At 47.9% G+C, this 17,652-nt stretch overlaps 1 protein-coding gene across 1 annotated transcript in view; it reads right to left on the reverse strand.

The window, feature by feature from the left end:
* Window positions 1-291: 291 nt before the first annotated feature.
* SEMA7A (semaphorin 7A (John Milton Hagen blood group)) overlaps window positions 292-17,652 on the reverse strand; it is a 41,462-nt gene continuing 24,101 nt past the window's right edge. The window contains exons 2-9 of the mRNA XM_048519735.1: window positions 13,145-13,278; window positions 12,750-12,788; window positions 10,093-10,188; window positions 7,958-8,042; window positions 5,879-5,983; window positions 3,202-3,347; window positions 1,773-1,951; window positions 292-472 (exon numbers count right to left, since the gene is read on the reverse strand). Coding sequence (XP_048375692.1) covers window positions 292-472; window positions 1,773-1,951; window positions 3,202-3,347; window positions 5,879-5,983; window positions 7,958-8,042; window positions 10,093-10,188; window positions 12,750-12,788; window positions 13,145-13,278 — 965 coding nt within the window. The remainder of the gene's footprint in view (window positions 473-1,772; window positions 1,952-3,201; window positions 3,348-5,878; window positions 5,984-7,957; window positions 8,043-10,092; window positions 10,189-12,749; window positions 12,789-13,144; window positions 13,279-17,652) is intronic.

The following is a 17,652-nucleotide window of genomic DNA, read 5'->3' on the forward strand; positions in this document are numbered from 1 at the left end:
CTGGTGGGATTTGTAGTCCATGAACATCTGGAGAGCTGCAGGTTGCAGACCCCTGAGCTAGAGGGAACATCTGTCTCTAGATCATTTAATTATTTCTGTTGTTCAATTATTTCTGTTGTTCAATCTCAGATGTCGTATATAATTGCTGCTTATTTTTATTGGCTAGTAGGTTAAGTTTTATGTGATTGCTGTTTGAATAACAGCCATGTTGTGAGCCGCCCCGAGCCCTTCGGGGATGGGGCGGCCTATAAATCGAATAATAAGTAAAATAAATAAGTAGAGGGAACTTCCTCATCCAGTCCTGTTTCCAATAGCGGCTGGCCGGTCAGGTGTCGCAGCAAAGCGTTCCAACAAAACCCTTACCTGCCCAGGCCTCAAATCAGAGAATCCGCCCGTGAAACCTAAGAGAGGTGAGGTTTCGAAGATTTTCGTAATGTCCCCGACGGAATAGACGCAGACAGCTGAGTAGCCCCTGCAAATAAGCGGAAAGGGTCGGTCAGCCTTTTCGGGGGCACGATTCTTTGCGTGTAATTTTCGTCAACCTATCGATGGGTTGTGGTGGTCCTCCAGAACTATGATTGATCTTCAGACTGTAGAGGTCGGTTTCCCTGCAGAAAAGTCTGTTTTGGAAGGTAGATTCTGCAGCATTATACCTCACTTAGGTCTCTCCCCTCCAAAAAGCCACTGAAAGTCTGGGCTGTATCAATAGGAGTATATTGTGTAGATCAGGGGTCTTCAAACTATGGCCCTCCAGATGTTCATAGACTACAATTCCCATGAGCCCTACCACTTGGCCATGCTGGCAGGTGCTGATGGGAATTGTAGTCCATGAACATCTGGAGGGCCATAGTTTGAAGACCCCTGGTGTAGACCAAGGGATGCAATTGTCCTCTCTATTCTGCATTGGTTAGACCTCACCAGAAATACTGTGTAGAGTTCTTCTGGGCACCGCAATTCAAGAAGGATATTGACAAGCTGGAATGGGTGCAGAGGAGGGCAACCATAAAACGTCTGGAATCCATGCCCTATGAGGAGAGACTGAGGGAGATGGTGATTTTTAGTTTGGCGAAGAGAAGGTTAAGAGGTGGTATGATAGCCATGTTGAGATATCTGAAGGTATGTCATGTTGGGGAGGGAGCAAGCTTGTTTTCTGCTGCTCCAGAGACTAGGACCAGGAGTCATGGGTTCAAGGGGAAGGAAAAGAGATTCCACCTAAACATCAGGAAGAACTTCCTGACCATCAGGGCTGTTTGACAGTGGAATGCGCTAACCAGGAGTGTGGTGGAGTCTCCTTCTTTGGAGGTTTTTAAAGAGAGGCTGGATGGCCATCTGTCAGGAGTGCTTTGATTGTGTGTTCCTGCATGGCAGGGGGTTGGGCTTGATGGCCCTTCTGGTCTCTTCCAACTCTATGATTCTATGAAAAAGTCCCCCCTCCTCAGCCTTCACCCCCAACATGTCCAGGAATTTCCCCAGACTGGCATTGGCAACTGAACTAAATTGCACACCACACGTTCAAGCCAGGTTAGATGTCTGCCAGTGTTGGGTTCCCTGTAGTTGGGATTGAGGTGAGTCCTGTCCCTTTAAGAGAAACTTTTCATGGCACAGAGATTAATGACATCAGCTGATAAACATGGAATCTCTTAAAGAGACGGGACCTTTTTTTCCCTGTTCCAGTTAGTTGTCAAATTTATATTCCAAGAGGTCACGAACAGGCATGAACTTCCACAGAGGTGAGGTCCCCTTGCCATGGACGTGACAAAAAAACCACTAACCACTCATTTGAGAAGAGCCCATATATCTTCGTTTCAGCCCAGTCCTCAGAGTGGACCACAATGGCATCTTGGATGAGGTGGAAGTGCCGGTCGGTTTTGCGGTCGAAGCAGTGCATCGTGGACTTCAGGAAGGTGGACCACTTGGAAGAGGAGATGGCCCCCGTGCTTCCTGCATCCCCCTGCAGAAATGGGGAGGAGCGCAGAACCGTTAGGTGGGGAGGTGGCCAGCTGGCAGCCCGTGGACCAAGTCCCCGCACATCCTGAGCTTTAAAAAGAAAAGCAGAGAGAGGTTTATGCCTGAGGAGAAAGGCTGCCGGCTCCACACCCTGATCAAAACGTTGGCTCAGCATTGGAAAGACACAAACAGCCGCACGTGGTGAAGAAGAAGAAGAAGAAGAAGAAGAGAAGAAGGAGAAGGAGAAGGAGAAGGAGAAGAAGAAGAAGAAGAAGAAGAAGAAGAAGAAGAAGAAGAAGAAGAAGAAGAAGAAGAAGAAGAAGAAGAAGAAGAAGAAGAAGAAGAAGAAGAAGAAGAAGAAGAAGAAGAAGAAGAAGAAGAAGGAGGAGGAGGAGGAGGGAAGAAGAAGAAGGGGAGGAGGAGGAGGAGGAGGAGGAGGAGGAGGAGGAGGAGGAGGAGGCGGAGGCGGCGGAGGCGGCGTTTGGATTTATATCCCTCCTTACTCTCCTGCAGGAGACTCAAAGGGGCTTACAATCTCCTCGCCCTTCCCCCCTCACAACAAACACCCTGTGAGGTAGGTGGGGCTGAGAGAGCTCCGAGAAGCTGTGACTAGCCCAAGGTCACACAGCTGGCGTGTGTGGGGGAGTGCACAGGCTAATCTGAATTCCCCAGATCAGCCTCCACAGCTCAGGCAGCAGAGCGGGGAATCAAACCCGGTTCCTCCAGATTAGATACACGAGCTCTTAACCTCCTACGCCACTGAGCGAGAAGGACAGGGAGCCTTCCTCTGTCTCGTACTGCTTCCTCCTCCTTAGATCCCCAAATAGTTTCATGAGGAAGTGGAACAGGGAAAAAAAAGGAAGAGGGGCGAACAGCAATGGCTTGGGGGAAAACCCCAATCCAGTAGACATCTGAGGGAGATAAAGAGAAGGGGGGAGATTCTATTTAGTTTTTGCAACGTGTCTAAGGCCCCTTCCGCACACGCAGAATAAGGCACGTTCAATCCACTTTCAATGCACTTTGCAGCGGTGCGGGACAGCAACATCCACTTGCAAACAATTGTGAAAGTGGATTGAAAGTGCATTATTCTGCATGTGCGGAAGGGGCCAAGGTGTACAGATTGCTTCGTGCATGTTGTCCTGCTGTAAATCCTTAAATCGCTTTGGAAACGATAAGGGCGGGCAAAGGAGAGAAAAGCAGTGGTGCCAACCTCCTAAGGGGGCGCCTCTACCCACGAAGACCCCAGCTCTTTACCGTGCACAGCTGAGCCACCCTGGAGATACGCTTCGGCGCTTCTGGGTTTTTGGACCACTCTGGATTGTCCTCTTGGAAGAAGAGGTAGATCTTGTCTTTGTACGCCTCCTCGTTCTCGATGATGGCCCCTTGAACGAGCTTTGGGTCTGCAAATGGAGAAGAAGGTGCAACAGTGAGATAAGAGAAGGGAAGAAATCACTCTGTGGGGAGATCGTAGGGCTGAGCTCTGCTGATAACACAGGGGTATTATCACTCCTCATTCACTCCAGCCGTCTTGAACATTCCAGGCAAGGAAAGAATACATCTGTGGCCCCTTCCGCACACGCAGAATAATACACTTCCAATCCACTTTCACAATTGTTTGCAAGTGGATTCTGCTATTTCGCACAGTAAAATCCAGCTGCAAAGTGCATTGAAAGTGGATTGAAAGTGCCTTATTCTGCATGTGCGGAAGGGGCCAGTGTCCTGTATTTTTGCCAACAAGAGACCAAACAGATACAGGGAATGGTCTTCAAAAGGGCACCTAATCTCACATCTTCTTTTTCTCAGGAGCAGCAGTGGCGTAGGAGGTTAAGAGCTCGTGTATCTAATCTGGAGGAACCGGGTTTGATTCCCAGCTCTGCCGCCTGAGCTGTGGAGGCTTATCTGGGGAATTCAGATTAGCTTGTGCACTCCCACACATGCCAGCTGGGTGACCTTGGGCTAGTCACAGCTTCTCGGAGCTCTCTCAGCCCCACCCACCTCACAGGGTGTTTTGTTGTGAGGGGGGAAGGGCAAGGAGATTGTCAGCCCCTTTGAGTCTCCTGCAGGAGAGAAAGGGGGGATATAAATCCAAACTACTACTACTACTACTACTACTACTAGTCGTCTTCTTCTTCTTCTTCTTCTTCTTCTTCTTCTTCTTCTTCTTCTTCTTCTTCTTCTTCTTCTTCTTCTTCTTCTTCTTCTTCTTCTTCTAACCCGGTTCCTCCAGATTAGATACACGAGCTCTTAACCTCCTACGCCACTGCTGCTCCTGGAGGCAAAGAAAGCGAAGGGATTTCCACTGCACAGGACCTGTTAATGCACCTGGGGGAAGGAGCTAGCGATAATTCTCTATATCCCAAAACAACAAACACAGAGGCAACAGCAGAAGGGCATGTTCAGAAATTTCCTTTCCAGCGCCACCGTTCCTGGGAGCCTCGTTGCAGTAAACACGACGTCTCAGAGGAGGAAAAACTGACGAAGTATCACCCACCCCTGCTTCCTCCTTTACAATTTGAGATCAGAGGGAAGGCCCCACACTGGGGAGGCACAGAGCGGAGCTTCCCATCAGGGGCTCCCCAGGGCGGAAGAAAACCCAGCTTTTATGACGTGCGTTCGAGAGGACGCAACTGCTTTGCCGCATTCAGAAACTAACACATGTTGTTGGGAACTAGTGGGAAGGTAGTTGTTTGTTTTTGCTATGTTGTAAATGTTGGAGTTTATTGTTTCAGGGTTTTCTTTTTGTGGTTGTAATGGGTGAGAGTTCTCCTGGAAACCTTCACCATGTTGAATCCTGTTCATCAAGCCCTTGGAGTCTTCAGGAGCCAACCCACTTGCAAAGAAGAATTGGACTTGGCAGTATCAGTAGACTGTAAATATAAGGACTTGAAAATGCAACCTGAACAGGACCTTGAAGTGTGATGTTAAATGTTGATGTTATATGTTATATGTTAAGAAAGTAAACCATTTTGTTTTGTTTTTAAATTTGTTGTTGCAAACTCATTCCAAGTTCTGCCCCACAGAACCCACAGACAGAGGATACACAAGCACACAAGCCGCAATAAATCCTCAGATCTGTGTCTCAAGATGCTCCGACCCCATGGAACAACTAACAAGGAATTTGATGAATAGCAATGGGGTTCTTTCCCTTTTTTGACTCCTCCCTTCTCTTTATTCTAGTAAAGCAGAGGTCTTCTGATGGACTGGGGGGGGGGGGGGGCTGCAATTTAACTCTCTCCTCCCCATCAGTTTGTCTACTCAAACTTGCCCCCTTGTTGCTAAAAAAAACCCCTATATTTTCTCACAGTTACAACAGCCACAAACTAATTCTGCCTCAAGCCCCATGTCTGCAATGCAGGGGAGAACAGTACTAGTCTACCTTTTAGGGCCTTGGTGGCGAACCTTTGGCACTCCAGATGTTATGGACAACAATTCCCATCAGCCCCTGCCAGCACGGCCAAGAGCAGGGGCACTCTAATCTGGAGAACCGGGTTTGATTCCCCGCTCTGCCACTTGAACTGTGGAGGCTTATCTGAATAACTAGATTAGCCTGTGCCCTCCAACACATGCCAGCTGGGTGACCTTGGGCCAGTCACAGTTCTTTGGAGCTCCCTCAGCCCCACCCACCTCACAGGGTGTCTGTTGTGGGGGAAAGGAGACTGTAAGCCACCTTGAGTCTCCTTACAGGAGAAAAAAGGAGGGTATAAATCCAAACTGTTCTTCTTATGGTGGAAACAAAACACACTGAAATAAAGAGAAGCCCTAGAGCCGTGGTGGCAAACCTTTGGCACTCCAGATGTTATGGACTACAATTCCCATCAGCCCCTGTCAGCATGGCCAATTGGACATGAACTCTTTCACGTGTATGTTTGGAGGGAAGAGGAGTTAAAGGGAGAGAGGGAAGCCCCAACCAAACAAAACTGGTCATACTCACTGCCCCATAGCGAATCTTCGTTATAAAGACCCCAAGGCCCTCTCACGCGGCGGAAACGAAACAAAGGTTTCCCGGTCCTACTAATGGCGGAGTAGATGTAGTCTCCTGTAGGGAAATAAAAATTAGATGGTGTAGGGGTGAGTACCCTCAAGTCGCAGCTGACTATTGAGAACCCCGCAGGGTTTTCGAGGCAAGAGATAAACAGAGGTGGTTTGTCATTGCTGCCTCTGCTTCACAACCCTGGATTTTCTCGGTGGATCTCCCACTCACAGACTAACCAGGGCTGACCCTGTTTCACCTCCAGGTTCTGATAGTCTTTAACTTGGGCCATGCTGATCCAGGCAAGATTAGGAGCTTAGAGGAAAAACCTGAGTTGGGGGGGGAGGAGGAGAAGGAGAAGAGGAAGTGGAAGAAGAGGAGGAGGAGAAGGAGAGGAGGAGGAGGAGGAGGAGAGGAGGAGAAGGAGAAGAGGAAGAAGAAGAGGAGGAGGAGGAGAGGAGGAGGAGGAGGAGGAGAAGGAGGAGGAGAGGAGGAGGAGGAGGAGAGGAGGAGGAGAAGAGGAAGAGGAGGAGGAGAGGAGGAGGAGGAGGAGGAGAAGGAGACGAAGAGGAGGAGGAGAAGGAGAGGAGGAGAAGGAGAAGGAGAAGGAGAAGAAGAGGAGGAGAAGGAGGAGGAGAAGAGGAGGAGGAGGAGAAGAGGAGGAGGAGGAGGAGAAGGAGGAGGAGTTTGGATTAATCCCCCTTTCTCTCCTGTAAGGAGACTCAAGGTGGCTTACAACCTCCTTTCCCTTTGCATTAGAGACACCCATTTATGGGGTTTCCAAAAGATTATTTTTGCATTCCCCCAATATGACATTTAAGGGGGCAACTTGGTGATTCTAGGAGGCACTTCTGCCCCACACATGCGCTTTCAGTTCTCAACTTCCTGACGAGAGAATCTATACCAGAAAATTCCGAACAAAAGCAAATTTCTGCTATGGATTCCCAGCAAGCAAACTCATGGTGGAAAATAGCAAACCGCAAATTTCTGCTATGGATTCCCAGCAAGCCAAGCAATAGGGGAATTTGCTCTACCCTGCATTTTTAACAGGGAACTTCCAGGTTATAATGAGGTCCCTTGAACAATAGCACAGTTAACTCTTGGGACCTTTATGAGCTGAGATGTATAAAAAAGTAATTCCTACTCAAATAGACTAGAGCGGCAAGTCAACATTCGAAGATACCCCCTGTTGCAGTGTTACAATAAATACTATTGTGAGATAGAGGACACTGTAAAAGAAACTTCACAATCTATCCCTCTCCAGGATCGGGTCTGTCCACACTGTAAAAACCAAGTGGAGACTCTTGCTCACTTTATATTTGACTGTCCGAGACATGTGGGTATTAGGAATTTCTCTCCTGGGCTGGTCTTAGACAAACCTGAAGGAGACTCTGACAACTCTGTTGTGGAGCTTTTGTTAAATAACAGAGAGGCCGCGCTCTTGGAAAAAGTAGCAAAATTTATTTTACAAGTGACAGAACTTTCCAAGTAATGTCCAGTGCTAGATACAGCTTATCTGTCTGTGTTTTGAACGTACTTTTGATTTGTACTTCAGAAATGTCTGTAACGCTCTGGAGCCTATTTTAATATGCCTAATAAAGATTGTTGTATTTGTGTAATTAGGTAGCTGTGTTGGCCTACAGAACCAGAACTAGGTTCTAGCCCAGTAGCACCTTGTTGGAAGAAGAAGAATTTGGATTTATATTCCACCTTTCTCTCCTGCAAGGAGACTCAAGGTGGCCTACAAGCTCCTTTCCCTTCCTCTCCCCACAACAGACACCTTGTGAAGTAGGTGCGGCTGAGAGAGTTCAGAGAGAACTGTGACTGGCCCAAGGTAACCCAACAAGAATGTAGGAGCAGGTAAACAAATCTAGTTCATCAGATAAGAGTCTGTTGCTCGTGTGGAGGAGCAGGGAATCGAACCCGGTTCTCCAGATCAGAGTCCACCCGCTCTTCGCCACTACACCATACGGGCTCTCTATGGAGAATGGCAAAATCTTTAGCAGAGGGTCTGGTCAAGCTTGTCTTCAATGTTCGTACCATAAAAAAGGACAAAGGAATTTTGGTCAAGGCGATAGGGGGCCAGCCCCCTGGCATCAATTCCTGGTTCTTTCTTTTTGTCTACCTACAAGGAGGAAAAAAAGCAATGTTGATAAGTTATGTCCCCTAGCCTCAAAAGCCTGAAAATTGAGATACCACACCGACATTCAATGCCTTCCTTCTCACACCTAAACCTCCCACCTTCTACCCCAGGGATTCCCAACTTCTTTGATCCTACAGGCACATCTGGAACAGAGGTGGGATCCAGCAGGTTCTCACCAGTTCCCGAGAGTGGGTTACTAATTAGTTGTGTGTGCCGAGAGGGGGTTACTAATTGGGGCCGCTTTGCCATCTCCACGCCCTCGCCTCCCCGAGAGGCATCCTGCCTTTGAACGTGAAGGTTCCGTATAGCAATTGCGACTGATAATGTAACTCCCTGAACTGGGTTAATCCCTTTCAGGTACTGCAATTCATGGATTCTCAGCCTTTCGTACCTTTTATCTCACCAGTCTCTATCAAAGAACCTGTGTGTTTCACCACTGCTGTGTTCAGATTTGTGAGTTGGGGCATTTTCTATAATATGATGATGATTTAGAAATGACCTGGTGCAAAAAAAATTTTGGGGTCGTGGTGGGGTGGCTGCCCATGGGGGGGGGGACATCCAACTCAGGTTTTGCCCAGGGCTCAGGTTTGCCTAGGTACGCCTCTTCCCCCTTTCCTGGGGGGGGGGGGGGCTGGCGAGGGAACCTGTTACTAAAATTTTTGGATCCCACCACTGATCTGGAATTCTGACACAATTCAGCAACAAAATGGCTGCCGCAGGGGGCGGAGCCAGGCCCAGAACGATTGCCGCAGCTTAACTTGAGTAACCAAATGCAGATCCTTGCGTTGTGGCGGCAGCCAAAACAACGTCAAAATTGAATCTCCCGTAGTCAATCACCACCCTATCGCCCAGGTTGGATTTTGAGATAATCATCCCTGTTGCCTTATTGCAGTAAAATTCAACAGGGACTTTCCGATACCTTACAGATTAACGATATTTTAAAGGACCAGAATTCACCTGTTTCTGGAATAGCAAATCCTAATCCATGAACATTTACAAAGGAATAAAATGTTTTGTCGAAGGCTTTCACAGCCAGATTCAACTGGTTGTGGTGGGTTTTCCGGGCTGTGTGGCCATGGTCTGGTGGATCTTGTTCCTAACATTTCGCCTGCATCTGTGGCTGGCATCTTCAGAGGTGTATCACAGAGGGAAGTCTGTGACACACTGTGTCCACGGAGAAGGGAATGTTTTAGTGTTTTATCCCTCTGTTATACACCTCTGAAGATGCAGATCCTCTGAAGATGCCAGCCACAGGTGCAGGTGAAACGTTAGGAACAAGATTCACCAGACCACGGCCACAAAGCCCGGAAAACCCACTACAACCAGAATAAAATGTTGTTCATCTTTAAAGTGCGACAAGTCTTAATTCTTCCTAGGTTCAATTTCTATGAGAACGGTGTTTTCTCAAAGGTCTTCTCTGCCTTTACTTCGGACCATTTCAAAAAGGAATGGGAACAGATGCACAACTCTCATCTTCCTAGATCCGTGGTGGCGAACCTATGGCACTCCAGATGTTCATGGACTACAATTTCCATCAACCTCTGGTGGGAATTGTAGTCCATGAACATCTGGTGGGAATTGTAGTGGGAATTGTAGTCCATGAACATCTGGAGCGCCATAGGTTCGCCACCACTGTCCTAGATGGACCTCATATAGGCTGGTGAGAATTGTAGTCCATGAACATCTGGAGCGCCATAGGTTCGCCACCACTGTCCTAGATGGACCTCATATAGGCTGGTGGGAATTGTAGTCCATGAACATCTGGAGCGCCATAGGTTCACCACCACTGTCCTAGATGGACCTCATATAGGCTGGTGGGAATTGTAGTCCATGAACATCTGGAGCGCCATAGGTTCACCACCACTGTCCTAGATGGACCTCATATAGGCTGGTGGGAATTGTAGTCCATGAACATCTGGAGCGCCATAGGTTCACCACCACTGTCCTAGATGGACCTCATATAAGCTGCCAGAAGTATCAATATAGTCAAGAACCAGCCCTCAGGAACCGAAAACCAAGCTCTGTCACATACCCAGTTCCAACAGGTCGGAGAGCAGGCGTTGCTCCCACAGACGAGCAACTTCCCTTTGTAGTTCACCACAAGGGTGAGGTAGTTCTTGGCGTCTTTCTGGGAAAAGAAGAAGGACGGTGAGGATAAGGCATGAGAAACTCCCACCACCAGCAACGCCAGTTCTAAGAATTGTTGAATCTGGAGGCTGACCTTGCGAGGCCCAGACCAGAAGACTTGGCCTGAAGCCCAGCTGATGATCGTACAGAGTCTGGGATTCAAGACATGGTGGAAGTCTCCCACAGTGTGGGAACAAAAAGCAAATTGCTGGGTTTAAAAGGGACATGGATACAGTTTGGAAGTACATTGCAAGATGTATTGGATTTTTACAAGCCACTATTCACGGATCCAACACATAAGACCTAAACACATGACCTCATTATCCCAGCAAATCTATTCAACTGGCCTCCTGTTGTGGGCATTTTATCCATATCTATTCAACTGGCCTCCTATCTGTGGGCATTTTATCCATACTGCCAGGCCAGTGTCCTAACAATCAACGCTGACAGATCCAAAGTTATGGTATTTTCTAAGCACCAAATACATGTGGAGGATGGGAAATTCCTGCAGGGTACAAGTCAAATCCTTTAAATATCTAGGATTGAACTTCCAGGCAAATATTAATTGAACTATACATCATTGCTGTGCCATTTCACAAGTCAAATGTACAGCTGCTGCAATTGTACACAGGTGGTGCTTGGTATTAATTGACTGAGTGTTTAATACCAAGGTCATCTCACAACTACTATATGGCATAGCAAGCTGGATGCAGACATAATGTAGGGACCTTAAATAAATTCAAGACAGCTTTTGAAGGAAAATAATGAACACTCCCAAATATGTTAGTTACACGGCCCTTTGTGCAGAATCTGGCCAACAACTACTAGAGACCAAAACATGGATTTCAACAATCAGGTACTGGTTAAGAATCCACTACGGGTCTAACGAGAATAATCTGATCACAAATATGCTGGAGGACACTAAATTTATCCATTGGTCTTAATTAATCCACAACAAGATTAGCTAAAATAAAAAAAAAAAAAACATTGCAAGATGTTTCTCCAGATGCATACTGGGCAGCCTGCAAGACTCTAGAACAGGGGTCCCAAAATGTTGCCCGTATCTGAGAACTTTTCTTGCATCTGTTAGGCATGAGGATTGAGGGACTGGAGCACCTTCCTTATGAGGAGAGGCTGCAGCGGTTGGGACTCTAGTTTGGAGAGGAGACGTCTGAGGGGGGATATGATTGAAGTCTATAAATTATGCAGGGGGTAGAAAATGTTGACAGAGAGAAATTTTTCTCTCTTTCTCACAATACTAGAACCAGGGGGCATTCATTGAAAATGCTGGGGGGAAGAATTAGGACTAATAAAAGGAAACACTTCTTCACACAACGTGTGATTGGTGTTTGGAATATGCTTCCACAGGAGGTGGTGATGGCCACTAACCTGGATAGCTTTAAAAGGGGCTTGGACAGGTTTATGGAGGAGAAGTCGGTCTATGGCTCCCAATCTTGATCCTCCTTGATCTGAGACTGCAAATGCCTTAGCACAGGGGTCCCCAAACTTTTTAAACAGGGGGCCAGTTCACTGTCCCTCAGACTGTTGGAGGGCCGGACTAAAAAAAACTATGAACAAATTCCTATGCACAAATGATTGTAAAATGTTTGATTTCACCTTTCAGCCTTTCTGTCATGGTCTATTTTTAGAACAGTGACCAAAGTATGTCAAGTACAGGGTGGGCTCCAAATATTGTTGGGGAGGCTGTGGAATACCTTCCCCTGTAAAAAAAAACAAAACAAAGCAGAACTTTCCCAATGAAGCATTCCATCTAACTTAGGATCAGGTTATCTTCCTGGGTTCTTTCCTCCCTAGCAGCCAATGAGCGATTAAGCCAGCCTGGCTGATGCCAATGGGAGTGGTAGTGCGGAGCCTAAAGCCTGAGAGCAACACATGGAGTAGCCGAGGAGGAAGAGGCCCGAACTTGGCGTTGCCACGTGCAGGTTGCACCCAACTCTAGGTCAGAAAGATTCATGGAGATTTAGGGTGCCATCATGTGAGCTGCAATCAGCTTGGCCGTTGGGGCCGGTTCCTCCTCTCCCTCGAGCCCCCACTGCACATGAATGGAGCCATCGCCGCCATGCCTGGTGGGCCGGATAAATGCCTTCAGGGGGCCACATTTGGCCCCCGGGCCGTAGTTTGGGGACCCCTGCCTTAGCAGAACAGGTGCTTGGGAGCAGAAGACAGCCATTGCTTTCACATCCTGCATGTGAGCTCCCAAAGGCACCTGGTGGGCCACTGCGAGTAGCAGAGTGCTGGACTAGATGGACTCTGGTCTGATCCAGCAGGCTCGTTCTTATGTCCCCTTCCACCAAACCATAGCCCTTCCCTTAAGGGGAACAAGGAAACCTGACTAATCCGGTGTCAGCCAGAGGTCAGTCTACTTTGGCGTTGCCCACTCTGGTTGGTGGCCACTCTCCGGGATGAAAGGTGGAGAAAGGTCCCTCTCAACACCAGCTGTATGAAAGTCAAGGACTGATCTTGGGGACTTTCTACTCGAAAGGAATCAAGTTCTGGCCCTACCCTGTTCAGGAGTGACCGAAGTGACTATTCCAAACTTACCGAATCTTCACACTTAAACTCTGTTATGCTAAAAGGTTCCTGAAAGAGAGAAAGAGAGAGAGAGAGAGAGAATGAACCACAGGGTTAATCTGGTTTCTCTCTACGCCCACCCACCCCGCAGCACAAAAAACCCCTACAAGACAAGATTATACAGCCTAATCTTTGTCTAACAAAGGACAGGGTTCAATCATAAACAAAAACCAAACTTTAAGCTTAGGGAAAGATAGTATAATGGAGGTTTGAGGGGGAAAAAACTGTTATTCGACGTAACAGTGGAAGCGTTCCAGATTTTAAACAGAATTCCCAAAATTGAGATTTCAAACCCATTAGAATGCAATTCTGGGGTCTGAATCACGGCTTCGGAGGGCTGAATTTCGTCGCCCCGTTTCCCTCACCGTGTAGCTCTCAGAGGTTTCAAAATCGAAGTAGTAGAGCTTGTTCACAGCACCCACAAAGGTGGAAGAGGTTCCGTGTTCACGGTACAACGTTACATGTTCCTCTTTGGTGGTAAACGGGAAGCGTTTCTCTCCTATAAAGACACAAGAGGAGGAGAAATTCAGTACCCAGTCATCTGTTTCCAAAAGGGGTTTTCATGTATTCTGAAGAAGAGGAGTTTGGATTTATATCCCCCCCCCCTTTCTCTCCTGTAAGGAGACTCAAGGTGGGTTACAAAATGTCCCCATGCGCCATTTCCTGCCCCCACCCCCACCCCGATACATCTCTGATTGGGGAACCTCAGAATAGCCAATACCAACTGATAGGCCTACAGTCGGACGGTATAGGGCAGCTTCATATGCATTCATTTGAGTTCATGTCTGTAGTCCACATACATAAGACCCTTCACAGCCCCCCCCCCCCAATTGGTGGATTCCACGCAGGGCAAATATAATGGCTGTAGGGTGCAATACAAACCAGGGGGTAGCCAGACGCCATCTACATTTAAAATGGGTTCTGTTGTCATGTAATTGATATTTAAATTATGTTTTAATGTTTGTTTTAATTTGTTGTGAACCGCCCTGAGCCCTCAGGGGGAGGGCAGTATATAAAACTAACACATAAATAAATAAATAAATAAATAAATAAATGAATGAATGAATGAATGAATGAATGAATGAATGAATGAATAAATAAATAAATAAATAAATTTGGGGGGGAGGACTTCACACTGATTGTCCCCAAAACAAGTCTGCCCCATTTTATTTCCCTCAACCTGGGATTTTCAAAAGTTGCTAAACCAGCAATCCTTTTGTTGAGCGTGACGTGAAGTCTTGAAAAGCAACCAGCGGTTGTTTCCATTGGGCTCCAATCGCTGCTTACCTGACACCGCGTGCTTGAGACGGGTTCTTTTGTGACTACTGCAACCCATTATACGTCTGCTGTGCAGAATGGACCCTTGATACAGTAGCCAGCAGGAAGAGGATAATGTAAATAGTGCCAAACCACACCAGATTGCCTCCATTTACAAACACACTCCATACCTTTCAGGTATGGGAGCAGCAGTGGCGTAGGAGGTTAAGAGCTTGTGTATCTAATCTGGAGGAACTGGGTTTGATTCCCAGTTCTGCCGCCTAAGCTGTGGAGGCTTATCTGGGGAATTCAGATTAGCCTGTCCACTCCCACACACGCCAGCTGGGTGACCTTGGGCTAGTCACAGCTTCTCGGAGCTCTCTCAGCCCCACCTACCTCACAGGGTGTTTGTTGTGAGGGGGGAAGGGCAAGGAGATTGTAAGCCCCTTTGAGTATCCTGCAGGAGAGAAAGGGGGGATATAAATCCAAACTCTTCTTCTTCTTCAGAACTACATAGGAGAGCCAGAACAGCAAACACGCATATCCTTTCAAACAGGTTGGATCTCCCTACTGCGGAAAGCTTCACCTGTTGAATTTGTACCTCCAAGACCGTTTGCCAAAGACGCACTCGTTGCTTTCCATAACAAGCTGCACCCCTACCAGTTTCCCAACAATTACTCTGACTGTGCACAGTGCGCTTCGGGGCGGAAACAAGAACACCTACAGACAGATGTTTCAAAGATAACCCCCCTGTGGGTCTTTAGCAGCAACCAACCCCATCCGCTGAACAGCTGGCCACCCCCAAGTTCCCGGTTCAATCCTCGGCATCTCCAGTTAAAAGGACCAGCTGGTAGGTGCTGTGAAAGCCAACTTGCGAGAGCCAGCGTGGTGTGGTGGTTAAGAGCAGGTGGATTCTAATCTGGAGAACCGGGTTTGATTCCCCACTCCCCCACCGGAGTGGCAGAGGCTTGTCTGGGGAACCAGATGTGTTTCCGCACTCCTACGTTCCTGCTGGGTGACCTTGGCCTAGTCACAGTTCTTCGGAGCTCTCTCAGCCCTACCTGCCTCAGAAGGTGTCTGTTGTAGGGAGAGGAAGGGAAAGGAGCTTGTAAGCCCGTGGTGGCAAACCTTTGGCACTCCAGATGTTATGGACTACAATTCCCATCAGCCCCTACCAGCATGGCCAATTGGCAACGCTGGCAGGGGCTGATGGGAATTGTAGTCCATAACATCTGGAGTGCCAAAGGTTCGCCACCACTGTTGTAAGCCATTTTGAGTCTCCTTATGGGAGAGAAAGGGGGGGAATATCAATCCAAACTCTTCTTCTCCTCTTCTTCTTCGAACCTGTTCTATGTAAACTGAGAGGCCAGAAGTCACCAGCAAAGGCTGTTTTGGTTACGTTGGCACGGAGATATCAGCTCCTCAAGACGTTCCCACCACTCCCTAATCCTGGGAAGAAGGCCAGACGTGACGAGAACGCCTCCTCCCTTTGCTCCCCAAAATGCCCAAAGGCAATAAATGATTATAATAAAACAAGGAGGGAGCTGGGAAGCGCCAGCTGAAACTAGGGTTATGAACTTTAAGGCTCAGACCGGAGTTCTATGGGAATTACAATCGGCCTCCAGGCTACAGATAGGGTTGGCCAAGATGGATCTTTCTTCGGAGAGTAATAAAGAGAGGAGTGAAATTCCGATCTGGGATAATTTCTGTAAAACCACCTGGAACCATCAGGACCTGTAAGGATAATGGATTTTGATCCCGTATTTGAAAGGGATAATTCGAGCCTTAAACTCTTTGGCCCAGTTCTGCACAAATGACAAAATAGGGAACACAGTTAGGAACACACATTCTGAGAAGCGGACCCTTATCTAGGTCGAATCCCCACTTCCGTCTTAGCCAGGGTTTTGAGCTGAGTGTCAACCAGGGTTTGAGGGCTGACACTCCCTGGTTGAGGGATCTATTCCACAATTGGTGCCGTTTAGTGCCAGGTTTCAGAACACAAACGACCTCAAACCTGGTTAGTTTGTGTTCTGAAACCTGGCTAAGACGGTAGTGGGGATTCGGACCAGCTTAGGTCAGTCCCTCAAACCTGGTTAGTTTGTGTTCTGAAACCTGGCTAAGACGGTAGTGGGGATTCAACTGGCGAGGTCGTCCCTCAAACCTGGTTAGTTTGTGTTCTGAAACCTGGCTAAGACGGTAGTGGGGATTCAACTGGCGAGGTCGTCCCTCAAACCTGGTTAGTTTGTGTTCTGAAACCTGGCTAAGACGGTAGTGGGGATTTGACCCTAGTCGACTGGGTGAGTTTCCCCAGTCTTCCGCATGAAGGTGACCTTGGGCCAGTCACAGTTCTCTCAGAACTCTCTCAGTCCCACCTACCTCACAAGGTGTCTGTTGTGGGGAGAGGAAAGAAAAGGAGCTTGTAAGCCACCTTGAGTTTCCTTACAGGAGAGAAAGGCAGGATATAAATTCAAACCCTTCTTCTCCTCTTATAGGGTTGTCAATTCTGAGTCAGAAAATTACTGGATATTTGTGGGGGACGGCATCTGGAGAAAGCAGGGTTGGTAAGTCCCCCCCCCCCAGTTGGATATAATGTCATAGATCCCACCCTTCAAAAGAAGCCATTTTATCTGGAGCAGGTCTGCAACCTGTGGCTCTCCAGATGTTCATGGACTACAATTCCCATCAGCCCATGGTTGCAGGGGCTGATGGGAATTGTAGTCCACGAACATCTGAAGAGGCGCAGGTTGCAGACCCCTGCTCCAGAGAAACTGATCTTTGTTGTCTAGAGGTTCAGTTGTATTTCCAGGAGATCTCCAGCGCTCCCCTGGAGGTTGGGAACCCTGCCCCCAAGTACTCTGTTCTCTACACGGAACAAAAGTCTGCCTTAATAGGAGGGACTCTTCAGCCGCTTCATCATCTCGAGTGATCCGGTTCTGGACTCCTTCCAGCTCCGACATGCACAGTTATAAAAGTCATTGTGGGCAGGACGCCGTTTCATCCATTACAAGAACAGGGTCTTTGCGGGTTATCAGGAAACGGCAGGTTTTTCCCATTCCTTCCCTCATCTGAAAATATAACACCCTGCAGGCCAAGGAGGGCTGGCGTTGATCCAGTTCCCTCCATGCTTTCTCTTACACTCCCAAAAGTGCCTGCTCGAGCGGTACATTTGTAAACAAGAGAAGTTTGTGCTGTGTTTTCCATCGCTTTGGCAAGAACGAAACGACGCTGGAGAAACTGAAAACAAAACATCCCACACCTCTGAAGTCAGTCCTGTATTTTCCCGACTCTGGAAGCCGTAAGGTGCAAACAGAGATGATTTTCTGAGGTCCTGTCCCCTGTGCAAGTACAAGGTCCTTACTGACCCATGGGGCGACGTCACGTCATGATGTTTACAAGGCAGACTGTGTTTCTGGGATTGCCACCGTGTTTCTGCCTTCCCCAGACATCTACATTTTACTCCCAGCAAGCTGGGGGGTCATTTTAGCAACCTCAGAAGGATGGAAGGCTGAGTCGGCCTTGAGCCGGCTTCTTGAAACTGCAAACTCAGGTTGGGAGCAGAGTTTCGGCGGCACCATAGCAGCTTTTCACTCTGTGCCGCACGGCTCCTATGAGTCGA

The sequence above is a fragment of the Sphaerodactylus townsendi genome, linkage group LG17 (assembly GCF_021028975.2).
Source record: "Sphaerodactylus townsendi isolate TG3544 linkage group LG17, MPM_Stown_v2.3, whole genome shotgun sequence".
Taxonomy (NCBI): domain Eukaryota; kingdom Metazoa; phylum Chordata; class Lepidosauria; order Squamata; family Sphaerodactylidae; genus Sphaerodactylus; species Sphaerodactylus townsendi.